We start from the raw sequence: 22,623 nt of genomic DNA, 5'->3' as shown, positions 1-22,623 counted from the left end.
GCTGCTGGGCTTGAACGGGCCGCGCGGGGAGCTGCGTGGTCGGCAGCAGGCCGCGCACTCGCCTGGGGTTTTTCTCACCCCACGTGTTCACTGCGTGCGTGCCCAGAGTGCCGCTAGTTCTCTGTGCAGGTACAAGGCCTGGGAGCACTAAGTTGCAAAATAAGTGGTTAGCAAATACCTGCGTCTTTAATAAAACAGCAGATGTATAATTGAATTGTCTTCTTACAGGCTGCGAGCTTAAAGCGGATAAGGAATATCAGTTTAAAGTAGATGATGAAGAAAATGAACATCAGTTGTCTCTGAGAACGGCAAGTACTGTTTGGTTTTTAACTTTACATTTTTAATGTAGTGGTGTGCTATGATGCAAGAAGTGAGTTTTTTAACGCGTCGTTTATTTCTCCAGTCTTAATTCTTCTAGAGATAAATGTTTTGTGAATCTGTTCATAAGCATCTCTTATTGGCAGTGGAGTGTATACTGTAATTTCAGATCTTTTCTGTATTGAAGACGTTTCTCCATGGATTTTTCATTGTTGACAGCAAGCAGTGCAAGGCTGGAAAAGGTTAAGAATCAACTCACAGTAGGTTAATCAATACGTACTAAATAGAATTAAATGCCAAACCGTACATTCAGGCATCCCTAATGCAAATAGTGCAGATGCTACAGGAGCACAGGGGAAGGATGGACTTACAAGACTCATACATAGGCACACTTCTGTAGACTACTAGAAACTTTATTTTGAAAACCATTTCAGTGTGTTCCCAAACATAATTCCAGTTCTTGGTCTTCCCCAGAATTGGATAATAAGTAAATCCAAATAAGAGGGAAAAAGGTGTATGTTTTGATTTTTGTCCTTGGTTTGCCCTCTCCAAGGATGTAACTGGCAAACCCCATCTTTCAGTCAGATAATTCATCTGACAGACTCCTGGAGAGTTCTTGTGTGTCCTTGGAACTTTCTGGTGCCACACAAGTCAGACACACTATTTCAAGGCTTTCATTCTGGGTAGCAGAACAATATGCCCCAGCTTCAGAGACAAGATATTAAAGAGTTACAGCATCTCTGCTGCTTATTGCTGTGTTTGTTTAGATACAAAGAGACACTTTGATACCTGGGAGCAAGAGAGTCTTTTAATTGTGGGTTAATTCCTACAGCAGAATTGCTTCCTGGAGCTCACTTGCATAATAATGATCCCTAAACACTTCATAGTGTTACTGAAAACACTTCTGTGTTAGTTATGTGACTCATGTGTTTTCCATCCTTGTGTATTATGAAAAGTGCAGCCTGGACCTGACAATGAGTAATTTGTTCTTGATTACAATTTCTTTTGATGGAAGAATATAACAATAAAGTATGTATGGGGAAGTCCATATGCCAAGTTCTTGTATCTGAATGCTTGTTATGCAGATAAAATTAGTGATACTTCGATTGTATGATTTTACCCAACATTCTTTTTCTATTTTTTTAATTTTTTCAAGATTTCTTGTAGCATCTCTTCTGATGTTGTACACTGTGTGAAGGATGAAGCAGATCGATCCACAGTGCTACTTTGTTGTTAGGCTTTTGGGGGGGATAAAGTCTTTAATTAATAACCTCTTTTCATAGAACAAAAAGGGATGATACACAGCAGAAATGGGGTTAAGATAACAAAGGACAAACTAGGAAATGTTTGAGAGACTAAAGAGTTAAAAGGTCTGGGATGTGGTTGCAAGCAGAAAATGCCTTGTTGAGCATAGGAAGAACTTACAGAAAGATAAGGCGTGAAGGTAGCAAATACCTGAGGACTGATCTGTGCTCTTGATAAAAGCCCAGATGAGTAGAAGTGCCTGTTAACATACAAGTGTGGTGATGGACTTGGGCATGAGGTACAGCAAGATGGGGAGAAAAGGGGGTAAAAGTGAAAAGGGATGGGTGGATGAAGGAGGTAAAAGTGGTGTGAGTTTCTGAAAATGTCCTAGTAATAGCTAAGAACAGGAATGGTCACTGCCTCGTTACCTATTTATTCAGTGTGCATTCCTTCAGTGTAGAAATTTAAGCACATACATGGATGCTTGCCAAACACAGGAAATAAATGAAGAGTAAGTGCTGTAGTATTACTTGAACTGGAGCAAATGACAGGAGTAGTAGAGGGTGGAGGGCATGCTCTAAAATTTTTGTCCCACTAGCTGAACAAGTCAGTGTTGTTGACAACACATTTAAAAGGCGAGATCAGAGCTGCAATTTCACCTCTTTAAATTGCTAATAAAAATCTGCCAGAAGTAGTGAATCCAATATTCTGTTTCCCAGCCTTCAGTCTGATACATCTAAGTCTGAACCATTATAGCCTCCTTTTAAAGCTCAGCTCTTGGAGAATGGAAACTTGAGTTGTATGCATCTGACTGAAGTATTAACACCCATGTCTCCTGTGGGGGTTGGGAGGCTTTTGTTGCATGGGCTTTAGGAAAGGGAACACAGAGCCTTGTGCACTGCTGTTGGGAATAGCTGTAGTACAAGGGATTCTTGATTTTCACATCTTCTGCATGTAGTCCTGTCTGAGAGGCCAGAGGTTCAGTGAACTGGAATTTCAGGCCTGACCAATGTCTTTCACTCACTTGTCTCCTTGCAGCTATGAGTTTTGACTCTTCAGAAAGTGCCAGACTCTTACTCAGAGTAAGGAATCCAGGCAGTTGAGTTTAGAAATGCCTTGGGACAGCAGTTCTCAGTCCATGGTGAATTAAAGCAAAAGACATGTGCATAAATCACAGTGTTCAACTGAGCTGGTGTTAGACTTGACTCCTCAGTGAAGGTCAAGTAAGCAGAAGGTGCACAGTGTGATACAGGGAAGCGATTGGCTGATGGCAGGAAGGGGAAGGCTGTAGGCTGAGGTTCTGTGGAAGAGATGATGTGTATGTGCTTCTTGGACTAGCTGTAGGGCTGACTGAACTTGCCACTGCCTTGTTTCAGTGCAGTGATCCACCAGCAAATGACCTGATTTCACTGTCATCAAAACATGCCTGGAGGTGTGCCTTGGAAGTTCCAGTGTTGCTGAGAAAGAGTACTGGCTTGGGCTAGAGTGTGGTTGAATCATTAGTAGTTAGAAATGCACATTTCAGCATTCATTGATGCAGAACAGTGAATGGGGTTTAGAAGACTTTAAAATATTGGGGAAGATGCTCAGACTGTGCCTTGTTCTTGACTTCACAGGTTACTTTAGGAGCTGGAGCCAAAGACGAATTACACGTTGTAGAAGCAGAAGCACTGGACTATGAAGGCAACCCTACTAAAGTAGTACTGGCATCTCTGAAAATGTCAGTGCAGCCTACAGTAAGTGCAGAAACTTGGGAAAATCGACTGTAATATTGGTGTCTAGTGAGAAAAAAGTTAAAAATGGCTTGGGTCAACTGAATTTTAGTGAGACTGAACAGTGTGTTCAGACAAGTGTCTGTTTTGGTGGTAGTAAATACAAACATCTCTTGTGCCTGGTAGAGTTACTTTAGTCATCTGGAGATAATTGACTTGTTCAAATTACACATTCTTTTAAAGTGATAGTAATTACACATTTCATCTGTATATATCTACAAGTATATCCAAGCAGATTCATCTTAAAGCTGTGTTGCTTTCTTTAAACCCGGGATGAGAGCAATTTGTTTTTTCTGAAGGTCCCAAGCTCTTCAGGTGATTGCTCTTCTTTGTCACTCCAAGGGCACCCTGTTGTCATTTCTGCTATCTGGAATGTAGTTTGACTCAGTTGCTGATGATGTACAAATAGAACTACACAACTCCAGGGGCAGGTGGGACAGATAATGTTCAAATTGACAGTGCTGCCAAGTGGAGTAGAAACAAATGTGTATTGGTATGGCCTTGGAGTGCTTTAATGAGGATAAGCCATGAATGTAGTAAACCCCTGTTGGTGGCTTATTGACCTTGAGTTGACTCTGTAACACTCACAGAGTATTCTGTCAGTGGGAACGTGGAGTAACTGTGTTAGCCATGGAGTCTCCAGCTGTTGGTGTTACTGTTTCTGCTTGGATGGAGTGTCTGTTGAGTACACTTCTCTTGGAATATTCGACTGAATAACGATGCTTTGTCCCACAGGTCTCATTAGGCGGCTTTGAGATCACACCACCAGTGGTGTTGAGATTGAAATGTGGTTCAGGGCCTGTTTACGTCAGCGGTCAGCACCTCGTGGGTACGTATGGCTGCTCACTGCTCTGTCCGGGCACCTGGCAGCACCAGCAGGACTCCAGGGGATGCGGAGCTGGTGCCTCCAGAAGTGCTTTTGCTGATACTGACCCTCTGAATCATAAAGTCACGTCATTGGTGGCATGGAGTGACTGTAGGGCAGAAGTTCAGAGGAGTGCTTGCATGCCTTTGCTTGCCACTTGTTTTGTATGGATAAAGGGGCATTTATCAACCTTGCAATTTGAGTTGTAATTCCTCCCCTTGAAAGTGGGTGTTGGTGTCCCACTGTTGGCTTTCTGCTTATTAGCTTAGTGTGAGAAGACTACCCATGAAATAGTTTTGATTTTTAGCTAAACTAACCTAGGACTAGCCTTCTGCTTTGGAGAATCATCTTTGATCTTTCTCTCTACTAGTTTTTAAATGTGTCTCCTTAGGAACGGAGAAAATGTTATTTTTAACTTTCTGTGGTCTGTTGTGTGTGAGGAGTGTTCCAACCAGTTGTGTGTGGTGGTTGTTCACCCGTTTTGGGTTTCCCTGTGGTAGTATCTGCATGCAGTCAGCTGGAAAACTTCTGGTCAGTGGTTAGGTCACTAGTGAAAAGCTTCCCACTATCAGTTCAGCACTTCAGCAAGATCAAAGCTACTCAGTTGTGGGTGATGCTCTTTGTTTCCTACTAGCAGTCTTGCTTTACCTATTGTTTAATAAGGTGAGGTTTTTACACGTTGCCTTTGTTTTATCAGCATTAGAAGAAGAACCAGAATCAGATGAGGAGGAAGATGATACAAAAATTGTTAATGCTTCAACAAAGAGACCAGCAAGTGGAGGAGGAGCTAAAACACCACAGGTATATGGACTTGCAGTCACTTTGTTCACAGCATTTTCTTCTAGTTTAGTATTAGTGCTGCCTCTAGGAGTAAGTTAGGTGGTTTGCTATAATAAGTGGAAGGGGATTATTCTGTACTAAATTACAGAAGTGTAACTAAGTACAGAAAGCTCCCAAAGTTTTGCTGGAGGATGAATATAATGGCTACTTCTGTGGAAATTCTGTCCCCTGCAGTAACTGCAGGTTCTGGTATAAACATCAGTGTGTACTGCAGGAGTTTAGGTGCTGAAGGAAAGGTTTGTATGCTCAGAGCACATGCAGTAAACTTGTTAGTAGCTTTGGACTTGGCAGCTGTGACTTCCTGAGTTTAGCTAAATTGATGGAAGATAGTCTTGTAGTTATGCCACAAATATTTTAGATGACAGTTGCTCTTTATTACCACAAAATGGTATCAACACTTAACAGACTTTTCTTTTTAAAAGAAAAAACCAAAACTAGCAGAGGATGATGAGGATGATGATGAAGATGAGGATGACGACGATGAGTATGTATTCTTGTTTTGATAATGTATTTTGAAATGCAGGGTTAACTTTCAGAATATGAATTGTGTGACATAACTGGATCCTAAGTGAAAAAGCTGCTGTGTCTTGGCTAGGGAAAAAGCATACTTGCCTTATTTATCTCTGCAGTGCTATCTAAATTAATGTTATTCAGATATGTCATACTGGGTTATAATGCTTGGCTTCCTGTTACTCATTAGCCCCTAACAATAGTAGTGGAAGTCCCTAGGATACATCCCTTCAGTATTGAAGAGGAGGGAATGCATGTAACTGCTTTAAAAGTAGTGCTTGCCCTAGCACTTAGCTGTGTGTTAAGGTATAAGGTAAACTTGGAAAGATTGCTTGCTTCCTTCATGAATAAAACATGTTACTGGGAGGGAGGGGGAAGATCAATTCCTAATGTGAATCTTGAGTTATGGTGAGTGACTTCCTTTCTAATTGTAGTGATGAGGATGACTTAGAGGATGATGAGGAAGAAATTAAAGCACCAATAAAGAAAGTAAGTGGCTAATACTGTGATACAACAGTAATCTGGCAGGTAGTCCCTTACATCAATGAGTTTTAGCACAGCTGTCTGGAATGTGTGAATGGGGGATGGATTGGTTTTTGCACTTAGCTCAGCCTGTGTAAAGAAATTCTAATAGGACATGAGAACACTTCAATGTGAGTGTGTGCCCATCCAGTCTACGTTTTATTTCCTTGGCTGCAGAGGGGCGATGGGGTTTCTATCAGCACAGGCATGCAGCTCTCAGACTCGTGTGGGCCTGGATGGCTGTTGGGCAGCAAGCAAAATCCTGCTCCAAGCGCGCTGTGCTTTGCAGTTTCAGTCCTGCATGCTGTGGAAAGGGTTTTTTTAGCGACCTTAAATACAAAATGCTGTAAGTGGGTGAGCCTCTGGAGAGGGTTCACTGCAGGCGGGCAAGTGCTTGGATGTGCCATTCTGCCAGGCCTCGAGTGCCATCTGGTGGTGCAGTCAACGCACAGCAGGGCAGGGAGAAGGGAGGCATTTTCTTGTGTACCTTGGCTTGGGTTTTTGTGCTCGTATCTACTGTTTGAAAACAAGTATTTAATGTTTTACTTCACCGTGTGCTGCTCTGTCCCTACTGAATTTCCATAGGTGATAGTGCACAATGGCCTGGTAAAGAAAGACGGTCTGAACTGCAGATTCTTGCTGTCTGATATAATCCAGGGTGACTGAACAAAATGGTCCCTTGATTTATATAGGAGTGTTAAGACTCCATATCTTAAATGTTTGTGTGGTGTCACGTCCCATGCGCATCCCAGACAATATTTCTGGATAAAATGGCAAATGAGGTAAGGGTTGTGTTACAGAAGAAAAGTAGCACTGAATGAGGTCATGGAACTGTAGTGCCACCAGGAATTCATCTTAAAGCAATATCTGCCCCCCAAGGACTGCATGTTAATATATAAGGAAAGGTGATCTATTTAAGGAAAATACAATGGGAGTCCCACACAGTTGTACAGTGTCATAACAGAACTTGTTCTTGGGTATGTTACTGTGCTGCACTGCCAGGTTTTCCTTTGGGTTCCTGTAATGTGCTATCTTGAGTTTACTTGCAGCTCATTTGACAGATTACCTTGTGTGCTTTCTTTTCAGCCTGTTCGTGAGGTTGCAGGAAAAAATATGCAGAAAGCAAAGCAAAATGGAAAAGACTCTAAGCCATCTACACCAGCATCTAAATCAAAAGTGAGTGAAAACAACTGAGAAAAACAAAGGTTTATTTTAGTGTGGAATTTTAGTGTTTCTTGCCTAATGGTAGCTTCAAACAGCATACTAACATTTAAGTGAAGTTTTTTAATCTTAATATAAAGCATGTTGAGGATACTGTTCACTGCTTCATGTTCTCTGTGAAACTCTTCAGTGATCAGTATATACCTATGACAGCCAAGATTTGAAATCAGATATACTGCCCTTTGGGAATATTGGTAAGTCTTTGGTTTGAAACACTAAATCTATTGTTTTTGTGCAGCACCTTGTACAAGAGGGTGACTGCCAAGTGTGTTTCCACCGGGGAACAGTTGGAGGCTGCTGCTGCTAAGGGGCTCTCATGGCACTGACCCACTTCAGGACTGAGAGTTTTCTTGTTCAGTGCTGTGTAACCGTGTCCTGCTTCCTTGTGCAGCTTTTCCTTGCTGCATGTACTCAGACATGATGCCAGGAAGGTTCATTCAGAAATGAGCATGGGGTACATGGCAGGATAGTATCCAAAAAGCAGTGCAGGTGTGCCTTTTAAAGCATGACCTAATCTGGCTGCAGATGTGGAGTAAACTCTGAATCACTAAATATTCTGGCTATTTTTGGCTCATTTCTGTTGAGAGAAAGGGCTGTGGAAGCACCTGCCCAGAAGCATAAGATACCAGCTGTGCTAACCATAATAACTCCAGACTTAAAATTGTTCTTTTTCATGCTTCTGAGGAATGTGTGGGAAGCACAAATTTAGGTTTTGTGACTTTTTGAAAACTATATGGACTGTCAATGTGATAACTTGTTCTTCTGTTCCATATAAAATCTACAGTAGGTTCTAGTCTACTGTAACCTTGTTTTTACAAAATTTATCTTATATTCTGAGTAGCTTCATGTGCAAGTTACTAATGAAATGAATAATTTTCAGACTCCAGATTCCAAGAAGGATAAAACTCTAACTCCAAAAACACCAAAAGTCCCTCTGTCGTTAGAGGAGATAAAAGCAAAAATGCAAGCATCTGTAGATAAGGTGAGTTTTTGGAATTGGGGTTTCTCAGCCTTGTTTTTACAGTTCTGCAGATGAGAAGAATTGGATGTTTTAAGAAATTGTTACGATGTCGCTGATTGCTGTGCTGTTATCATCAGCATGTGTTGATGTTGAAACTTAGAGAAATGAAAACACATTTGGGGAAAAAAATGCCTCTGTACTCATGAGAAACAAACCCGCTTTGTTTCCATATTCCTCCAGTAGTGCTGATTGGCAATTTGGTATTTTTTAAGTGAAGTGTCACCATAAAAAAAAAAAAAAACCCACACCAAAACAAAACCAACAAAAAACAAACACAAAAAACGTTAGGTGATGTTTGTTCTAAAGATGACTTAACTAGTATTAGATATACATTTTAGGTTACTAAAGTCAAGTGCAGTGAGTTCCTCACATGCTTGGAATGCCTTGGTCTTGAAACAGTATCCTGGTGCTTGTAAGGCTCGGTAACTTCCAGAAGAGGGAGATAGGTGCTTGTGATAGGAGCTGATACTTTGCTAAGGACCTGAAAGCATTTGCTTTCTGGAGGGATATGGGGTTGAGTCTCCCTTCAGTGGATGCTTCACCCTTTAAAGGTGTGAGGGCAGCCACTTGTTCTGGTTGTTACCAGCTATGACTAGCACTTGGTGGTCACACTTGTGAGTAGTATTCTTAGCTGCTATTAAAGTTTAAAATAGAAAACTCAGTTCTGGGTTGGTTGGGTGTAGCAGGTGATTCTTTTCCTCCTTAGCCTGGGGTGGTAGTGCATGTGCAAGCAAGGGGTGTGTTCTGAGTACCCCTGTGCTCGTAGCAGGTGGGAGCGAGGACCTGACTGCTTGTACTCGGCTGGCTCAGAAGTGCTGATAAGGGTGCTAGGAAAAATGGTTGGTTTGCTGATGGGGTTTTTTGGTTCAAAGTACCCTTTTTAACCCCATACAAGGTCAAACAAGGGGTTGCCTAAAGAATTAGGATCATCTTCTGCTTAGATCATTAGTGTTTTGAGGCTACTTTGTTCCAGGAATGCAGAACAGGATGGGAAGTGTTTAAATACGGGGTGGATGCAGAGTGAGCAATGACAGGCTGTGATGAGGATGGAAATGCACAGCCCTGGACTATGAGCCTGACATGATGGATTGAACCATTCTAGTGGGTCACAATAACCCCTGGATGCTGCTGTGGTGTTATAAAATGACTATGAGGAGCCATGATTAGTGATGTTTCTGCAGTGCAAGCACAAGTGGCTGAGCTGCTCACAGTAGACATGTCCCTGCAGAGGGAAGCATGCAGAGCAGATAACTGGTAAAAAGAGCTTTAAAATACATTATCTGGTGCTGAAGAGTTTTTGCTGGGAAATGCTGTCTAAGCACTGTAGCAGGGAGCTTTTTTCAAGATGGCGCTGGAGCATCCCTTAGTAAGAGAAGGGGTGTCTGCATTCTGTATACACAGGACTCCAGCTGGCAGCCAGCAAGTTAACAGATTTTTAAAAATCACTGGATTTAGAGCAGAACTCTTGTATTCAGTAGGTGTCAGGAAGCTAATAGAAAAGTATGAGGTGAGACAGTGGCCAAATCCAAGCTTTCTGGTTGCAGTATTGCAGTTTGAAATATTCCTCATGTTGCTGTTTCCTTTGAACAGAAATTGCTGCCTTGTGCAATGTGTTGAGTAGCAGCTCATTGTGCTGGCCTCGTTGGCATGGGATATTTCAACTGATACACCTGAAAATTTGGAAAGTATTTCTCTTGGGACATGTGGAAGGAAATCAGTGTCTCCTAAAATAGCATGCTGTAGTATCTTCCCTGGAGATACTGGGAGCCATGATGGTAAACGTGTATCTATGAACTGTTACCTGAATCTGCCTTGCACACTGAGCATGTGCAAAGACAAGACAATTCCAGGCATTACAAGGAAATGTTTCTAGAACAGTTCTTTAAATAAATAGAAGTGGTGTACTAATGAGTAGTGTATTAGTGAGTTTTAAAGGATAGGTGGGAGGTCAGTTCTTGTTTTGCTTTAGAGAGCTGAAGTTGAAAACCTACCTTTGAAGGGTAATCTCAGGTTGCATGCTGTAGTAAGAGTCCATTAATACAGAATTAGTTCTAGTTTATCTGTATAGCATGGGCTATTGGCTACAGACAAAGTTATTTAAGTGGTGAATGTTTGCTGTTGTGCTCTTCAACATCAGCAAAGAGTCTTGGACAGCAATTCAGTGTGTAGCCACTCCTGTGAGAAATATCTGGGTATAGTAGAGAAGCAAACTTTCTAAAATGGTTTAAAGCAGATTAGTGTGGGAAGTTGCAAAGTGAGTTCAAATTCCACATGTGTTGCAAAGGGGTTCAGCATCATAGGTTATTTATTGGAAATGTTAAATGATCTGCAGACCCTAAAGCTTGCTTTTTTTCCATATAGGGTACTACCCTTCCAAAGCTGGAGCCCAAATTTGCCAACTACGTTAAGAATTGCTTCAGGACGGAGGACCAGAAGGTAACAGAATTCATCAGAGCTTGATAAAGTCCAAAAGCTTTTATAACCTGACTTAGGGATTCTTTTCTACTTAGTCTTTATAAGCTTTGGACTGTTTCAAAGGGTTGCAAACCACAAACAATACTTCAGATTAAATAAATGGGAATGGTTTTAAGGGTTTAGTTGGCTAAGATGGGAAAGCTAATATTTTATTACATTTTTCCAGCTTTTATATGGTTGGTAAATCATCTCTTGCTTACTAAACCCACAGAATTTTCCTTTTGGCACCGTATTGGCTAAGGAAATGAGCTGTGGTTTTCCTTGCTGCTGAATTTGGCCACCTAGGCCAGTCTGCTGTTCAGCCCTTTGTTGGGGAGGGTGTCTGGGAGGGGGAGCTGTTTTGTGATGGAGATTATGGCATTCTTGCTACATTCTCTCCCAAAATCAACTGAGCTCTTGAAAGAGCGCAAGCCAAAAGGTGGTATCAGGAAGCAAGTTTCTGAACTAGTTATTGCTTAACACAGACTAGGCTGAAAATGTGTCTTAGATTTCCCTATCAAAATTCCTTTAAGTTAATTTTTTTCCAGTGACAGAATTCCTTGTGCTTTCCTGCTTCCCTCAGTGGTTCAGAGTAGACTTGTCTGATGGACAAATTGATACGTTCTTAAAGGAATGTTGAAAAGCAGTCAGCCTCAGCCACTGGAGCTGCTGTGACATTAGCCAGGGTAGGCAGAGTTCAGCCAATATTTGCCTAGCTGGTCCACACCCATCCTCTCGCTCACCTTCACTGAGTTCTTACTGTTGTGACCTGCTGTGAGTAACAGTCTTCTAGCAGAAGGACCCAATGTCATGCTTTCAACTTGATTTTCTCTGAAAGGAATGCATTTTTTGTTATAATTTAATGTCAATTTTTATGGAGAAAGTGGAGATAGTAAACTCTATAAAATAATTTCAAAAATCATTTGAAAAATTGATTTCAATATCTAACTTTTTGTGTACACTTCCAGGTCATTCAAGCTCTCTGGCAGTGGAGACAGACTCTGTAAGAAAAGAAAACAATTTTAACAGTTCATTAAAATCTGCAGTCTTATTTCTGTAACCATTATTTGGCTGTTCTTTTTACAAATGCTGAAAGAGCTTTCCCTCCTGTGTCTGATAAATGTCATCCAGATTACCTTGCCAAGAATGTGTTGTCCAAAATGCCTGTTTAGTTTTTAAAGACAGGACTCCACCCTCAGCTTCATTTTAAGTATGTATGGAATGTTTTGATAAGGCATGGTGGTGGTCAGACAAATGGAAATGGTGGGGAGACTAAATGTATGTGGAAAAAATAAAATTTAGTATTTTAATAAAGTACTCTTGTTTCTTTTTTTATGGATCGGGGGAGTCTGCATACTGAACCCAGAGATAATGGGGCTTTAAAAGTTCTCTGAGGAGCTGCCTCTGAGTATTGTAGCTGCTTTACCAAGTACACATAAGCTATCCTCGTGCGTTGTCAACTTTAAAAACAACTCAGTTCCATGAGCTTTGGAGCCACTGAGCAGATGATTGGTGAGAAGACTTAAGTGGCAAGCGGGGCTTTATTCTTGTCTGAAAGTGACCACTAATTATAAAATTGCCTAAAACAGCCCTTCCTGCATCTCAGTTTCTGACCTGCTTCATTGTGCTTTGGTTTATGGTTTCTCTTTAACCTGAGTTTATAGGGCCTGGGACTCCGCTTGTAAAATGCAGTACTTTTGATTTGGGGTTGGCTGGCTGTGCTGTTCCTCTGAGGAGCTGCAGAGTCTGAGGTTGCCTCACATAATGACTCCTGTGAGGGTTTTGTGGAGAAAAGAATTAGCTTGAATGCGGTAGGGTGTGCCTAGAGAGCTCTCTGAGCAACATCAGAGCCTGTGGATAAGTTCCTGGGAATGCTGAGACTGATCTCCAGCAAATCCAAGATCTTAGGTGGGCAGGTAGTCCTCTCGGGTCCTCTGCTCTTGGTTATGGCCTACGTGTGATGCTAAGAGGCAGAGGTAAAATTCTGGGCCATTGTCACTTGAAGTAAAAACCTCAAAAGGGTGTAGGGGCTTTCACATGAAGGAAAGCAGGGGCGCTGGGCCTTGAGGATGAGACTCCTCAAGGTTCCTGTTTAAATGTGTCACTTCCAATGCTTGACTGTTCCATCTTGTGTACATTAACTGCAGTAAAGGGATGGAGACTGGAAGAGTACTAAGAAAACACTTAAACAGTTGTGTGGTAACTATTAAACTTGGCTTTAATCCTCACTGTGCTTGAGAATTAACACAACTGACCTGTGCTCCTCACAGCAGCACACCTCTGAGTGAGAGTAAAGCAGGCCTTAGCAGGTTGAGGTTTTCCCCACTTGAAGGACTTGCACACTTGGGTCCTGCAGTGGTTGGCTTTGCAGGATGTGTAAGCACATACTGGGTTGTGCTGTTTGAGCATGGGGTCTCTTTTCCTGGGTGTTCTTTACAAGTTATGTAGGTAAGATGTACAATTTGGCTTGTAAAATTGCCACTGGAAATACTTTTTTAAAGTGCTGCTCTAAAACCCTTAGGTCCTATAGTTGAGATGCTGGGTGCAGTGAAAAGCAATGCAAGTCTCCAGAGGCAAATAGTTCTTTCTGGGAAGACAAAGCCAAGTGAAGTGCATGATAGAGAAGCAAAAACGGTGCAAGTCTTGTGTCAAAGATTCGTTTAAGCTTGAGTATAATTGCAGCATGTGAAATGGCAGAGTATAAGGGTTTGAAATGCCTGTTTTGGTGGGGTTATGTCAATAGATGTCGTCATATGCACAAGTGAGAGCAGATTTCCCTGGTGAAATAGAGTTAATGGCACAGACAGGCTTATTTAAGCAAAATTGCCCTCAATTTTGGCTGAAAGAAGTGAAAATTGTACAGTAATTTCAGCAAGAGACTTTCTAGCCAATAAAATATTCTGATTATTAAAGTTTTAAGAAAAGCCAGCGTGTTGTCTGTCTGTAGGTGACTGAGCAAAGCAAGTCTGGGGTGCAGCCGCACTGCACAAGCATTGCAGGGGGGCATGGAGCCTGCACGGGCAGCTCTAAAGGAAATCATTGCTGCGCTGGTGCTCAGTGTAATGTAGGTCAGGTTCAGGCTGCTGTTGAACATCATGAGGCATCTTTGAGGCACCCTCATGCCATAAAAATAGCTTCACTTGGCCCTAGTTAGCTCACCCACTGTTTCCTGCCAGTTTTTGGAGTCATGAGGGGTGGTCAGTGGCTGCCCACTGCCCCACTCCGGGCGGTGGGGCCATGTGCCTTCCTCTGCTGTTGTGCTGGTCACATCTCCAAACCCTGGCTCCTTTTGGGACTGGCCATCTGACGACTCTGGATGCAGCTGTATCCTCTTGGATATTCACATGCAGCTGCCAGTTCTTTTCCTTTGAACAGAGCCTCAAAGGTTGATGTAAAAAAAAGCTCAGATGTGAAAATACCTGTTGAAGAGACAAATACCAGATGTGGGTTGTTGAAGTACTGCTCTTGACTTCCTGCAGAGTTGAAACATGTTCTTGCCACGGTAATGATGGCAACAAAGCTGTAGTGTTTTGATAGCTGCGTCCAGGGTTCTAAGCCTCTGTGAGATCCTGGTCCTCGAGGAGGGCTGATTTGGGAGCATGGAGCTCCACAGCCAAATGCATTGGTGTTTTCTCATGCCACGATGGGAAAACAACTTCCCTTTAGAGGATGGTGAAACGCCTCTCCAGGTAGCGGTGCCTTCACCTCTCCTTTGTACGTGAATTTCCCCTGCTGCTGCTGCCTTTCCTGTTGCAGAACCTGTCTGTTCCTGGCTTTTTTTCATGTTTCATTTCCTTCTGCAAGTGTTTCATTCCGTACAGTGAACAGGTAGTTGGTGTCCCCCTGCATGGGACAAAGGGAAGGCCACCCAGCTGAGTGGGTGTGTGCGACCATGCAGGGTTGGCTGCAGATAGAGCTGCTTCATATGGATCTACTTTGTCTCAAAGTTTCTGGTGTCTCTTGGCATCTCATTGCAGAAGAAGTGATAACAGAAGGATCCCATCCTGTCAGGAGCTCACGGTCTGTGCCTTATTCCTGGGGCTGTTCAGAAGTGCTTGTGGCCACCTTAGGTCTGTCCTGGGGTTCTGTTTGCCCCTGTGATCCAGCAAACCTGCCAAAGTGGCATTTCAGAGTCCAGGGGCTGTGATGAGTGCCAGGCTCTGATTTTGTCTGTGCTCAGCAATTGTTGCAGCCTTTGGAGAGAAGCAACTCGAGCATGGCTGGCAGGAGGGTGGGAGTGTGTGTGGGCTGAGGTAATGGAAAACAGGGCCAGGATGGGTGGCGGTTCTGGGCTTCTTGCCACCCAGACGGTCCCTCAGGGGCTAAGTTCATGCTCCTACCCAGATACCCCAAGCTATGTCCTGTCTCTTTTGCGTGTGTCATTACTGACTAGCAGCCAAACTCCCTCAGCTTTTCCTTCCCTCTCTGTGGAACCAGCACCTAGATCCTTACTGCCCTCGCTGTTTTCTCAAAAGGGCATTTAAGACTGGATCCTACTTAGAAATGTCATAGAAAAAGCTGCAAAAGAATGGGGTGGTTTGGAGCTCAGCACTGGATGAAGCGCAGGGCCTTTATTCCCTGCCCTTGGCTAGTGGGCAGTAGGTTCTGGCAAGCAGCAGCAAGTGCAATCGGTTGTGTTGAGTGAGGTTTGGAGGTTTTGTGATCTGGTATTTATTAAGGGTTGCTTTGTCTGAGCCTGGTTCTCGATCTGAACAAGGAGAGCTGAGTGCGCATGATGGGATGCAGGAGAAGCGATACTGGAGTTGCAGGTGTGCCTGAAGGGGCCTGACCTGTCCTCCCGTTTGCAGGTAGCCCTGGGAACACCCTGCTGGCTACTCGCTGGTTTGCCTACATAGACACTTCTGGGAACAGTTCTGTGTTGTGTTGGGTCAGCTCTTCAGTGGCTGGCCTTTGGGCTGTCTTGCGTAAATGGGTTTTAAGCAGTGCCTAATTAGGCACCAAGTAAATCAATCAAATATATCAAATGTTAATTGTGTGCCCTGGGGGCCACATGTATGGCCTGTGTCCAGTTGTATGAAGATGACTTTTGCTCTTCTTGTTACTTTCTTCAAAAACTTTCTTCTCTCCTTCCATCACTTCTGTCACCTCTCCCTGACCAAGCCATAAGAGCCTTTATGGGAAAAGGATGCTGGGAGAAAACAAGCAAGAAAAGGCAACGAATAAAAGAAGAGGGAGAAAGGTGGCCGAGGGTCAAAAATGAGAATGGGAAAAGTTACGACCCTGGGAGGGAATGCTCAGCAGGGCACCTCTGACAGTGCCCACCCACACTGGGCTGGCTGTGCCAGAGCCGTGTGCTGCTGCCCAGAGGCTTGTCCAGCACAAGGGCATGGCCATCACCCCACTTGGACTGCAAATGGCAAAAGGAGGGACCAGAACTAGGCCACCCAGAGTGGACGCACCTGATTCACCTCAAGTGATTCGTTTATGCTGGTACTAGGAACAGTCTTTGTTTCAATTGAAGGCCAATTTGTTTGAAGGGTCCTGCAGTCTTACTCAATTAGTTGCTGGGGCCTGAAGCCTGCTGAGCCCCATCCAGTTCTGTTGACTTACTGTATTTAAGAGAAAACAGTTTCTCTTGCCTGTTTTCAAATTAAGCCTTAGGTTTTCCATTGGTTTTGGTTTTTTTTAATGAGTAATAATTGCAGGGAGAGTTGAAGGTGTATTGTAGCTGTTGAGGTACTTGGCATTTCACCGCTGCAGCCACCTTGTGTCTGTCCATGAAACTTTTCCCACTGCTCCTTACATTTGTCCCAAAGCTTGTAATTGTGCTGCTTTCCCAAGAATGTCCTTGATGAAAGGCTTCTAGCAGCCCTTACTGTGCTGTTGTGAGGCAGTGTTATCTCGGCACTTCTGCGAGTGGTGCTCTTCCCTGTGTGTAAATGTGTGTGAGGACACCAACAACAGTGCACAACCACAGCTAATGAGTCAAGCTTTCAATTTAATAATAAGGCTGCCTTTGGTGTTCAGGACATTCTTCCCTGTTCCTTAAATCTTTTCCCCATACTTTCAAGCCTTTCCTTCCAATTTTCTACGTGGAAAAGAGATTTTAACTAAATAACTATAGCTAAGGGCAATAACATGTCATGGGACCACTATAGTGCAGGGCACCCAGCCAGTCCTTGTGATCTCCAGAGAGCACAGAAGGACAGGGAGACTGGGGGATCTTGGCTTCATTTTTAGGGTCTCGAATTAGGAGAGATGCTTCTACTTGTTCCCTCCAGCTTCATGGTTCTAAATAGTCCTTTCCAACTTATTCTCAGTTCTACATCTTGCCACAACCTTCTCCTTCTTTAGTCCTTCACTGCTCTTCAGACTTCTCAGTCTTCTGATCCTTATCAGTTCCTCCTTCAGTCTTCCCCACCCACTGCCATTGGAGCAGCATGGCCTTTCCCTGGTCTCTAGGAAAAGCTTGGACACCATTGCAAACCTGGTGCTTCATGAATCTGTCCCCTTTCTGGGTTGCTTGGCAAAGTGTCCCTGAGAGCCCATCTGTGGCTGGTGCCCTCAGTTTGGTGGTGCTGGAGAATGCTGATAAAAGCCCTGCTGCTGTACCTCTGAGTGGATGGAGCTCTGCTTGTAGGAGACGCTTGTGCATGCCCCAGGAGAATGGGACTTCCAGAGATGTCTCTTTACTGATCTGTCATTGATATTCCAGAAAAATTCCATGTTCCAATGTATTTTTGTGTAAATCCATCCATATTATATTTTTTGTATACTTGTTCTGATGCAAAGTGTGGCTACAGTTCCTCTTCAGAAGGATTAGTAGCAACATGGGTTTTCCAGAATTGTTTTCTGTCCTCACAGCCCATCCCAAGTTCCTCCAAGGTCACTCATTCACTTGTGCCATCACTGAAGACGGTGACAAAGGGCATTGAGAGATCTTTGATGTCACCGGTCAGTGCCTGCATCAACCCTGAACTGCCCCTGCAGTGGCATGTGCCAGCTGTGGGGACAGGGGTGGTCGTGCACCTTGTGTGAGGTCCTGCCCTGAGACAGCAGCTGGGGCAGAGGGCAAGAGCCCAGTGTGGTGGTGTGGGAAGGGATTGGTCATCCCACAGACAGGGCTTGAGATGGTGACTTGCTGGAGACAGCTTAATTCAGGAGACTTCAGTCAAAGAGGTTTATGTTTAAGAGCTGTTGAGCTGAAAAGCTCCAAGTTAAGGAAATATTAAGTTTTGAAGCTTAACAGCTTGCGATTTTTTTAATTTTTTTTTTTTTTTAGGGAAAAATGAAACCATAGAGGAATATAAATCCAAGGAGCCAAGCCCTAGGATTTAATGCAGTGCAAAGGCTGAAAAGTGGAATTTCCCACTGGTTTGTGTAGGGTTGTCTGCAGAGGTTGGCTTGTTCTTGCCTCCCTTCAGAAGCATTCTAGCAGCTGCCACATGCTGTCAGAGGGGAGCTGCTCCTCTGCTCCTGGGCACTGGCATCAAGGAAAGCCCATGTGTGTCCACTCTGTGCCAGACACTGGAGCAGGGGCAGCCGGGCTGGGGGACACAGGATGGGGACAGGCTCTGGCTGAGGGGCCCTGGGCACTGAGGGGGGCTGGATACCCAGGAGAACAGGGTGTTGAACTAACCCATGGTCTGTCCTTTAGCTTGAGATGTCCGTCATTGTCAGTGATTTCATTTGCCTCATTGCTTTGCTGATAATGCACTGGGATTTGTTTATGAGTATGCTGGAGCTTTCAGAGGAATCTGAGATTTCCGTCCCCAAATCTCTTTGAAATCCAAGGGGTGTTCCAATGGAGAAAAACCTTTGTAAACTCTGAAACCTTGCCTGCTGAATAATGCCTGCCTCTCTTGGGTTTCTTTTCTCTTACAAAGCAATGCTTCACATCAGAGTAAGGGCTGTAGCATGCTGGGTTCTCCCTTTGCAGGGGCCCATGAGACATCCCTGGGGCCAAGAGCTGGAAGGGATGCTGCAGTTGCCTCTGTTCCCAGGAAGTCCAGGGAAGGCTGTTGGCTGCAGAAGCTCCTGGGAGCATCCCTGCTCTCTCTGGAGTTGGGATGGCCTGTCTGCAGCACTAGGCTGGTTGCTGGTGGCTTTTAGGATTTCCCGGCCACTTCTCCCAGGACTTAGTTCTCTGGCCTTCCCCGGCTCCCTCCCTTTCAGTCCACAGAAGGCTGTCCTGGTTTGTTGTTGCTCCTGTTAATGCTACAGAACAAAAGCTGCCATGCTCAATATCCTATTCTTTGTATTTCTTTTATTATTCCATTTTCTGTTATTTTATGTTGTTTTTTATTTGGCATGCATTAAGTGCCCTTCCAGCCTGTGTTCTTCAAGGCAGGAGCTCCCGCTGGCCAAAGGAAGCCTGCATTGGTCACAGCAGGGAAAACTCTGGCTGAGCTGGGCTGATACATCTGTGTGAGCTCTCTCTCTCACCATGGAGGTGCTCCAGATCATTCCTTAGCAATATTCTCTGCTTAACTCTGAATGGTGGCTGTGTTGCCTTTATCCAACCTCCAGACGGGATAAACTTCGCCTCTTTCCAGCAGGGCTTCCCAGCACCTGTGAAATAGCAAACGTGTCTCGCTGAACCGATGGGGTCATGGCACACCTGCCCCTCTGCAGTGCCAGTCTTCAGGCCTCTGGACTGTGGCCCCAGCCCAGCCAGGTGCTGGGTCACCTCAGGGGATTGGTGCCTGTATTTATTTGCAGGATCAGTGCTGCTGATCCCTGGTGCCATTCCCACTGGCTGGCATGACATGGTGCAGTTTGTGTTTCAGCGTGGATTTGTGGGACTTACAAAGCACAGCTCAGTGGTCACAAGCTCAAAACTCTGAGCAAAGGGCATCCAGCAGCAAAAGCACTGGTTTGGGTTCTTTTTTTTTAGCATAATGAATGCTCTGTGCTTTGTGCTTCCAGTGCTTTGTGATGGCTGGATCCAAGTCCTGACTCTTCTTCACCAAGTTCCTTCTGCAAGACTGTGCCTGAATGTGGTGGAGCTGAGGCTGAAGTCCTGTGCTCCTGGACAGTTCAGGGTTATTTTGAGGTGGCTCTTTGTCGAATGGCAGTAACTGCAAAGCATCCCCTCCGTCCCTGTCTGTCTAGACTATGTGGCAGAAGCCTTTCTTGCCTTGGGATGAAGTTGTCTTTTTGTGTGTAAACTGGATAAAGACAGAATGGGCACCCCAGGCAGTCTAAAAGTTGTCTTTCCTTTTACCAAGGCTTTCAAATTCAGAAATCCTCTTAAATCTGATTTTCTGTAAACAAAAATTTGCTTACTGGAACAACCCAAGGCTGGAGATGCAGATGACAGGAGCAAACAGCACACGGATTTTCTCACTGGCAGCCGGGCTGGGATGCAGAGCTGAACTTGGTCTTTGTAAAACATCAGCCCAGGTTTTTTCATTTTAATTTAAATCTTGGTGTGCCAGATGCAGCGGGGCCAGATCCTGGCCGTTCCTGCTGGCTTCTCTTTCACATTCCAAAGGGGTGTCCGGGGTGGGAAGGCTTCCCACTCAAGCATGCTCTTCAGTCCTCGGCCCCATTGAATGGGCTCCATGCTCTGTGAAATGCCCTCTCCTCGTGGGATATGGACCAGTGGAGCAGGGCGAGGGAAGCTCATTTCACTGGGGGAACCTCCACTGCCCTGCAAGTGAAAGGTCAGGCTGCTCAGACTTTGATTTGAGCTGCTGAAGGCTGGTCACTAATCCGATAAGCCACCTTATAATAAGACTCAGCCTTAATTCAGGCACTTGCAAGGGTGAGTGGAAGGCAGTAACCCCAGGAGCTCCCAGGGCGTCCTGCAGTGCACGGTCCTACCTGGCCTGTGTCTTGCTTAATAAAGTGTTGAGAACATGGAGCTCTCAGGAGCGTGCTGTGCCAGCCTTCACACCCTGAGTGTGCTGTAAGAAAAATAAACTGCTTTAAAGGTTTTACAGTGGGCATCGGCTGCTCTGGCTGGACTTGTGCTGGGAATCTGATCACACAGGAGCCTTCAGCAGTGGAGCAACAGGTCTGGGTGTAGAGCTTTTAGCATTAGATATATATATACACACACTCATATTCATAACAGCATACAGCCAAACGATATTTCTATTTTTTCAGAGATGCATATGAGCTGCCTCATCTCTGTTCTGTGCCCCATCAGTGTTGTTCAAGGCTGGTAGTCTGAGATTCACCCAATATTGGTATATTAAAGATTAAGGGGTTTTGCCAGACTACTGAGGCACAAAAGATGGATCTAGTTTAAATAAGGAACTCATGTGTGGTTGCAAACGAAATAATTGAAAAAAGAAACTCCCCATGTGCCCTCTTTAAAGCAACCCCTGGTGTTGCCCTGGTAGTTTGTGCTGTTTGAGGTGTCCAGGTCCTTGAGCCCTGTGTGGATCCAAGTCCTCTGGCTGCAGTTGGGTCATGGCTGTGGGAGGCAGCTGCGCTGCCAGTACCTGGCTCCTCAGCACGGTCTGGGCCAGCGTCACCTGTGATGAGTTTTTCCATGCATAGCTCACAGCTCTGTTGTAGCTGCTGTAATTTTACCTGCTGTTGGGGCAACTAAATTGATAAATGTTAGCAGCAGCTTCACAAATTCCTTTTCTAGCTGTTCTGCTTTCACCCAGGTGCAGCAGCCCTGGGCCAGCTTGGGTGTTGGGCAGAGCCATCAGTCGCCATCTAAGGAGCCTTTCTTGGAGGCAGGTGATGGGGCTGCCACGATGAAAAGCCTGAGGAGCAATCAAAGCTCACACCCACAGGTGACTGTGAGGGTTTTGAAGGAGTTACTGCCTCTGGCTTTGCAGAACTCCTGTGTGCACTGGGCAGCAGGTACTGGACTTAGCGAGGTGAGCGGCTGGTGCATGTGGAAACGCTGGGCGTGACCCTCTGCTGTGGGTGCCTTTCCTGTGGGACTGAGCAGCACCTACTAGCATACGATGGCACAGGCTGGGCTTCTCCCACACAAATTGCTTCCAAAAGATGAGGTATTGGTGATGATTCCCTAATCATCATGGAATCATATATGGAATATTTTCACATCTAAGCTAAATACTGTCATCTTGTGAGTCCCCAGATTCTGTACCATTCCAGTGTAGGCATCTCGGTGAGCTCAACTTGTAGGGCTCAGGCTGGTGGATCTGATGTTCTTGGCCTTGTGTGAAAACAGCTTTCAGCTGTGGCAAGGTGCTCTGGGACTTCTGGGACGGGGATGCATGGGGCCTCTGATGTTGGTGACATCAGCAACTGTTGGCAGTTTGGGTTGTTTTTATTTTTTTTTACTTGCAGATCCATAAGACCAGAAGTGTGAAGTCTGTTAGATACATCACAGGCATGTGTTAGTGCTGGAGGTTTTATAAGGACTTGCTTTGATCACTGTTTTAAAACTTAAATGTCTTCTGTGCCTCTTGGGCCTAAAACTGTGGGCTGAAAAACCCTGTGACTTGATGCCTGAAGGGTCCCCAGTGATGAGCTCCAGGGACTAAAGATGCTGCTTGATTTGTGGCCGAGAGTGCTGGGGGAGCAAGCACCTGGGTCCCTGCAGAAGTGGGAGCAGCTGGGCCCGACACGCTGCACTGATGCACGCTGTTATTCGAGTGGAGAATTCGGAAAGCTCAGAGTTCTGAGCCATGGTTATGTTCTCACTTAATAAGGTGTTAACTGACGTTGGGTGCTCTTTGGAGAGTTTGGCTATGCGTGGAGGTTAACGGTTCCTGGCATCTTGTCTGCTACAAACGAGCTTTCAGACAAGAGGAAAGAGTTACCACACGCTATCAGCGTGTGAAATTTTTTTCTTAACCTAAAACAAACCCCAAAAGAAACCAAAAAACTCCCCAGACCTGAGGCGGAGGAAGCCCCTGGGCTCTCCCCGGGCTGCGGGGCGGCGGAGCGGCCGCTGG

General features: G+C 44.7%; 1 protein-coding gene across 1 annotated transcript; it reads left to right on the top strand.

The window, feature by feature from the left end:
* Positions 1-197: 197 nt before the first annotated feature.
* On the top strand, positions 198-12,085 carry NPM1 (nucleophosmin). Its single transcript, XM_008636753.2, has 10 exons — positions 198-308; positions 3,180-3,299; positions 4,071-4,164; positions 4,898-5,001; positions 5,463-5,524; positions 5,985-6,039; positions 7,159-7,248; positions 8,174-8,275; positions 10,676-10,750; positions 11,737-12,085. Exons 2-10 carry the CDS (start codon positions 3,282-3,284, stop codon positions 11,773-11,775), a joined length of 639 nt encoding a protein of 212 aa, XP_008634975.1. The 5' UTR covers positions 198-308; positions 3,180-3,281; the 3' UTR covers positions 11,776-12,085.
* The last annotated feature ends 10,538 nt before the right edge of the window (positions 12,086-22,623 follow it).

The sequence above is a fragment of the Corvus brachyrhynchos genome, unplaced genomic scaffold (assembly GCF_000691975.1).
Source record: "Corvus brachyrhynchos isolate BGI_N302 unplaced genomic scaffold, ASM69197v1 scaffold616, whole genome shotgun sequence".
NCBI classification, from domain to species: domain Eukaryota; kingdom Metazoa; phylum Chordata; class Aves; order Passeriformes; family Corvidae; genus Corvus; species Corvus brachyrhynchos.
The sequence above is the reverse complement of the archived record's forward strand: the minus strand, read 5'-3'. Positions and strand labels throughout refer to the sequence as shown.

Bases quoted from the DNA above. Each gene is read 5' to 3' on its own strand.
- NPM1 (XM_008636753.2), top strand. The intron at 4,165-4,897 runs GTACGTATGGCT...TTGTTTTATCAG, and splicing joins CAGCGGTCAGCACCTCGTGG to CATTAGAAGAAGAACCAGAA. The intron at 7,249-8,173 runs GTGAGTGAAAAC...AATAATTTTCAG, and splicing joins CACCAGCATCTAAATCAAAA to ACTCCAGATTCCAAGAAGGA.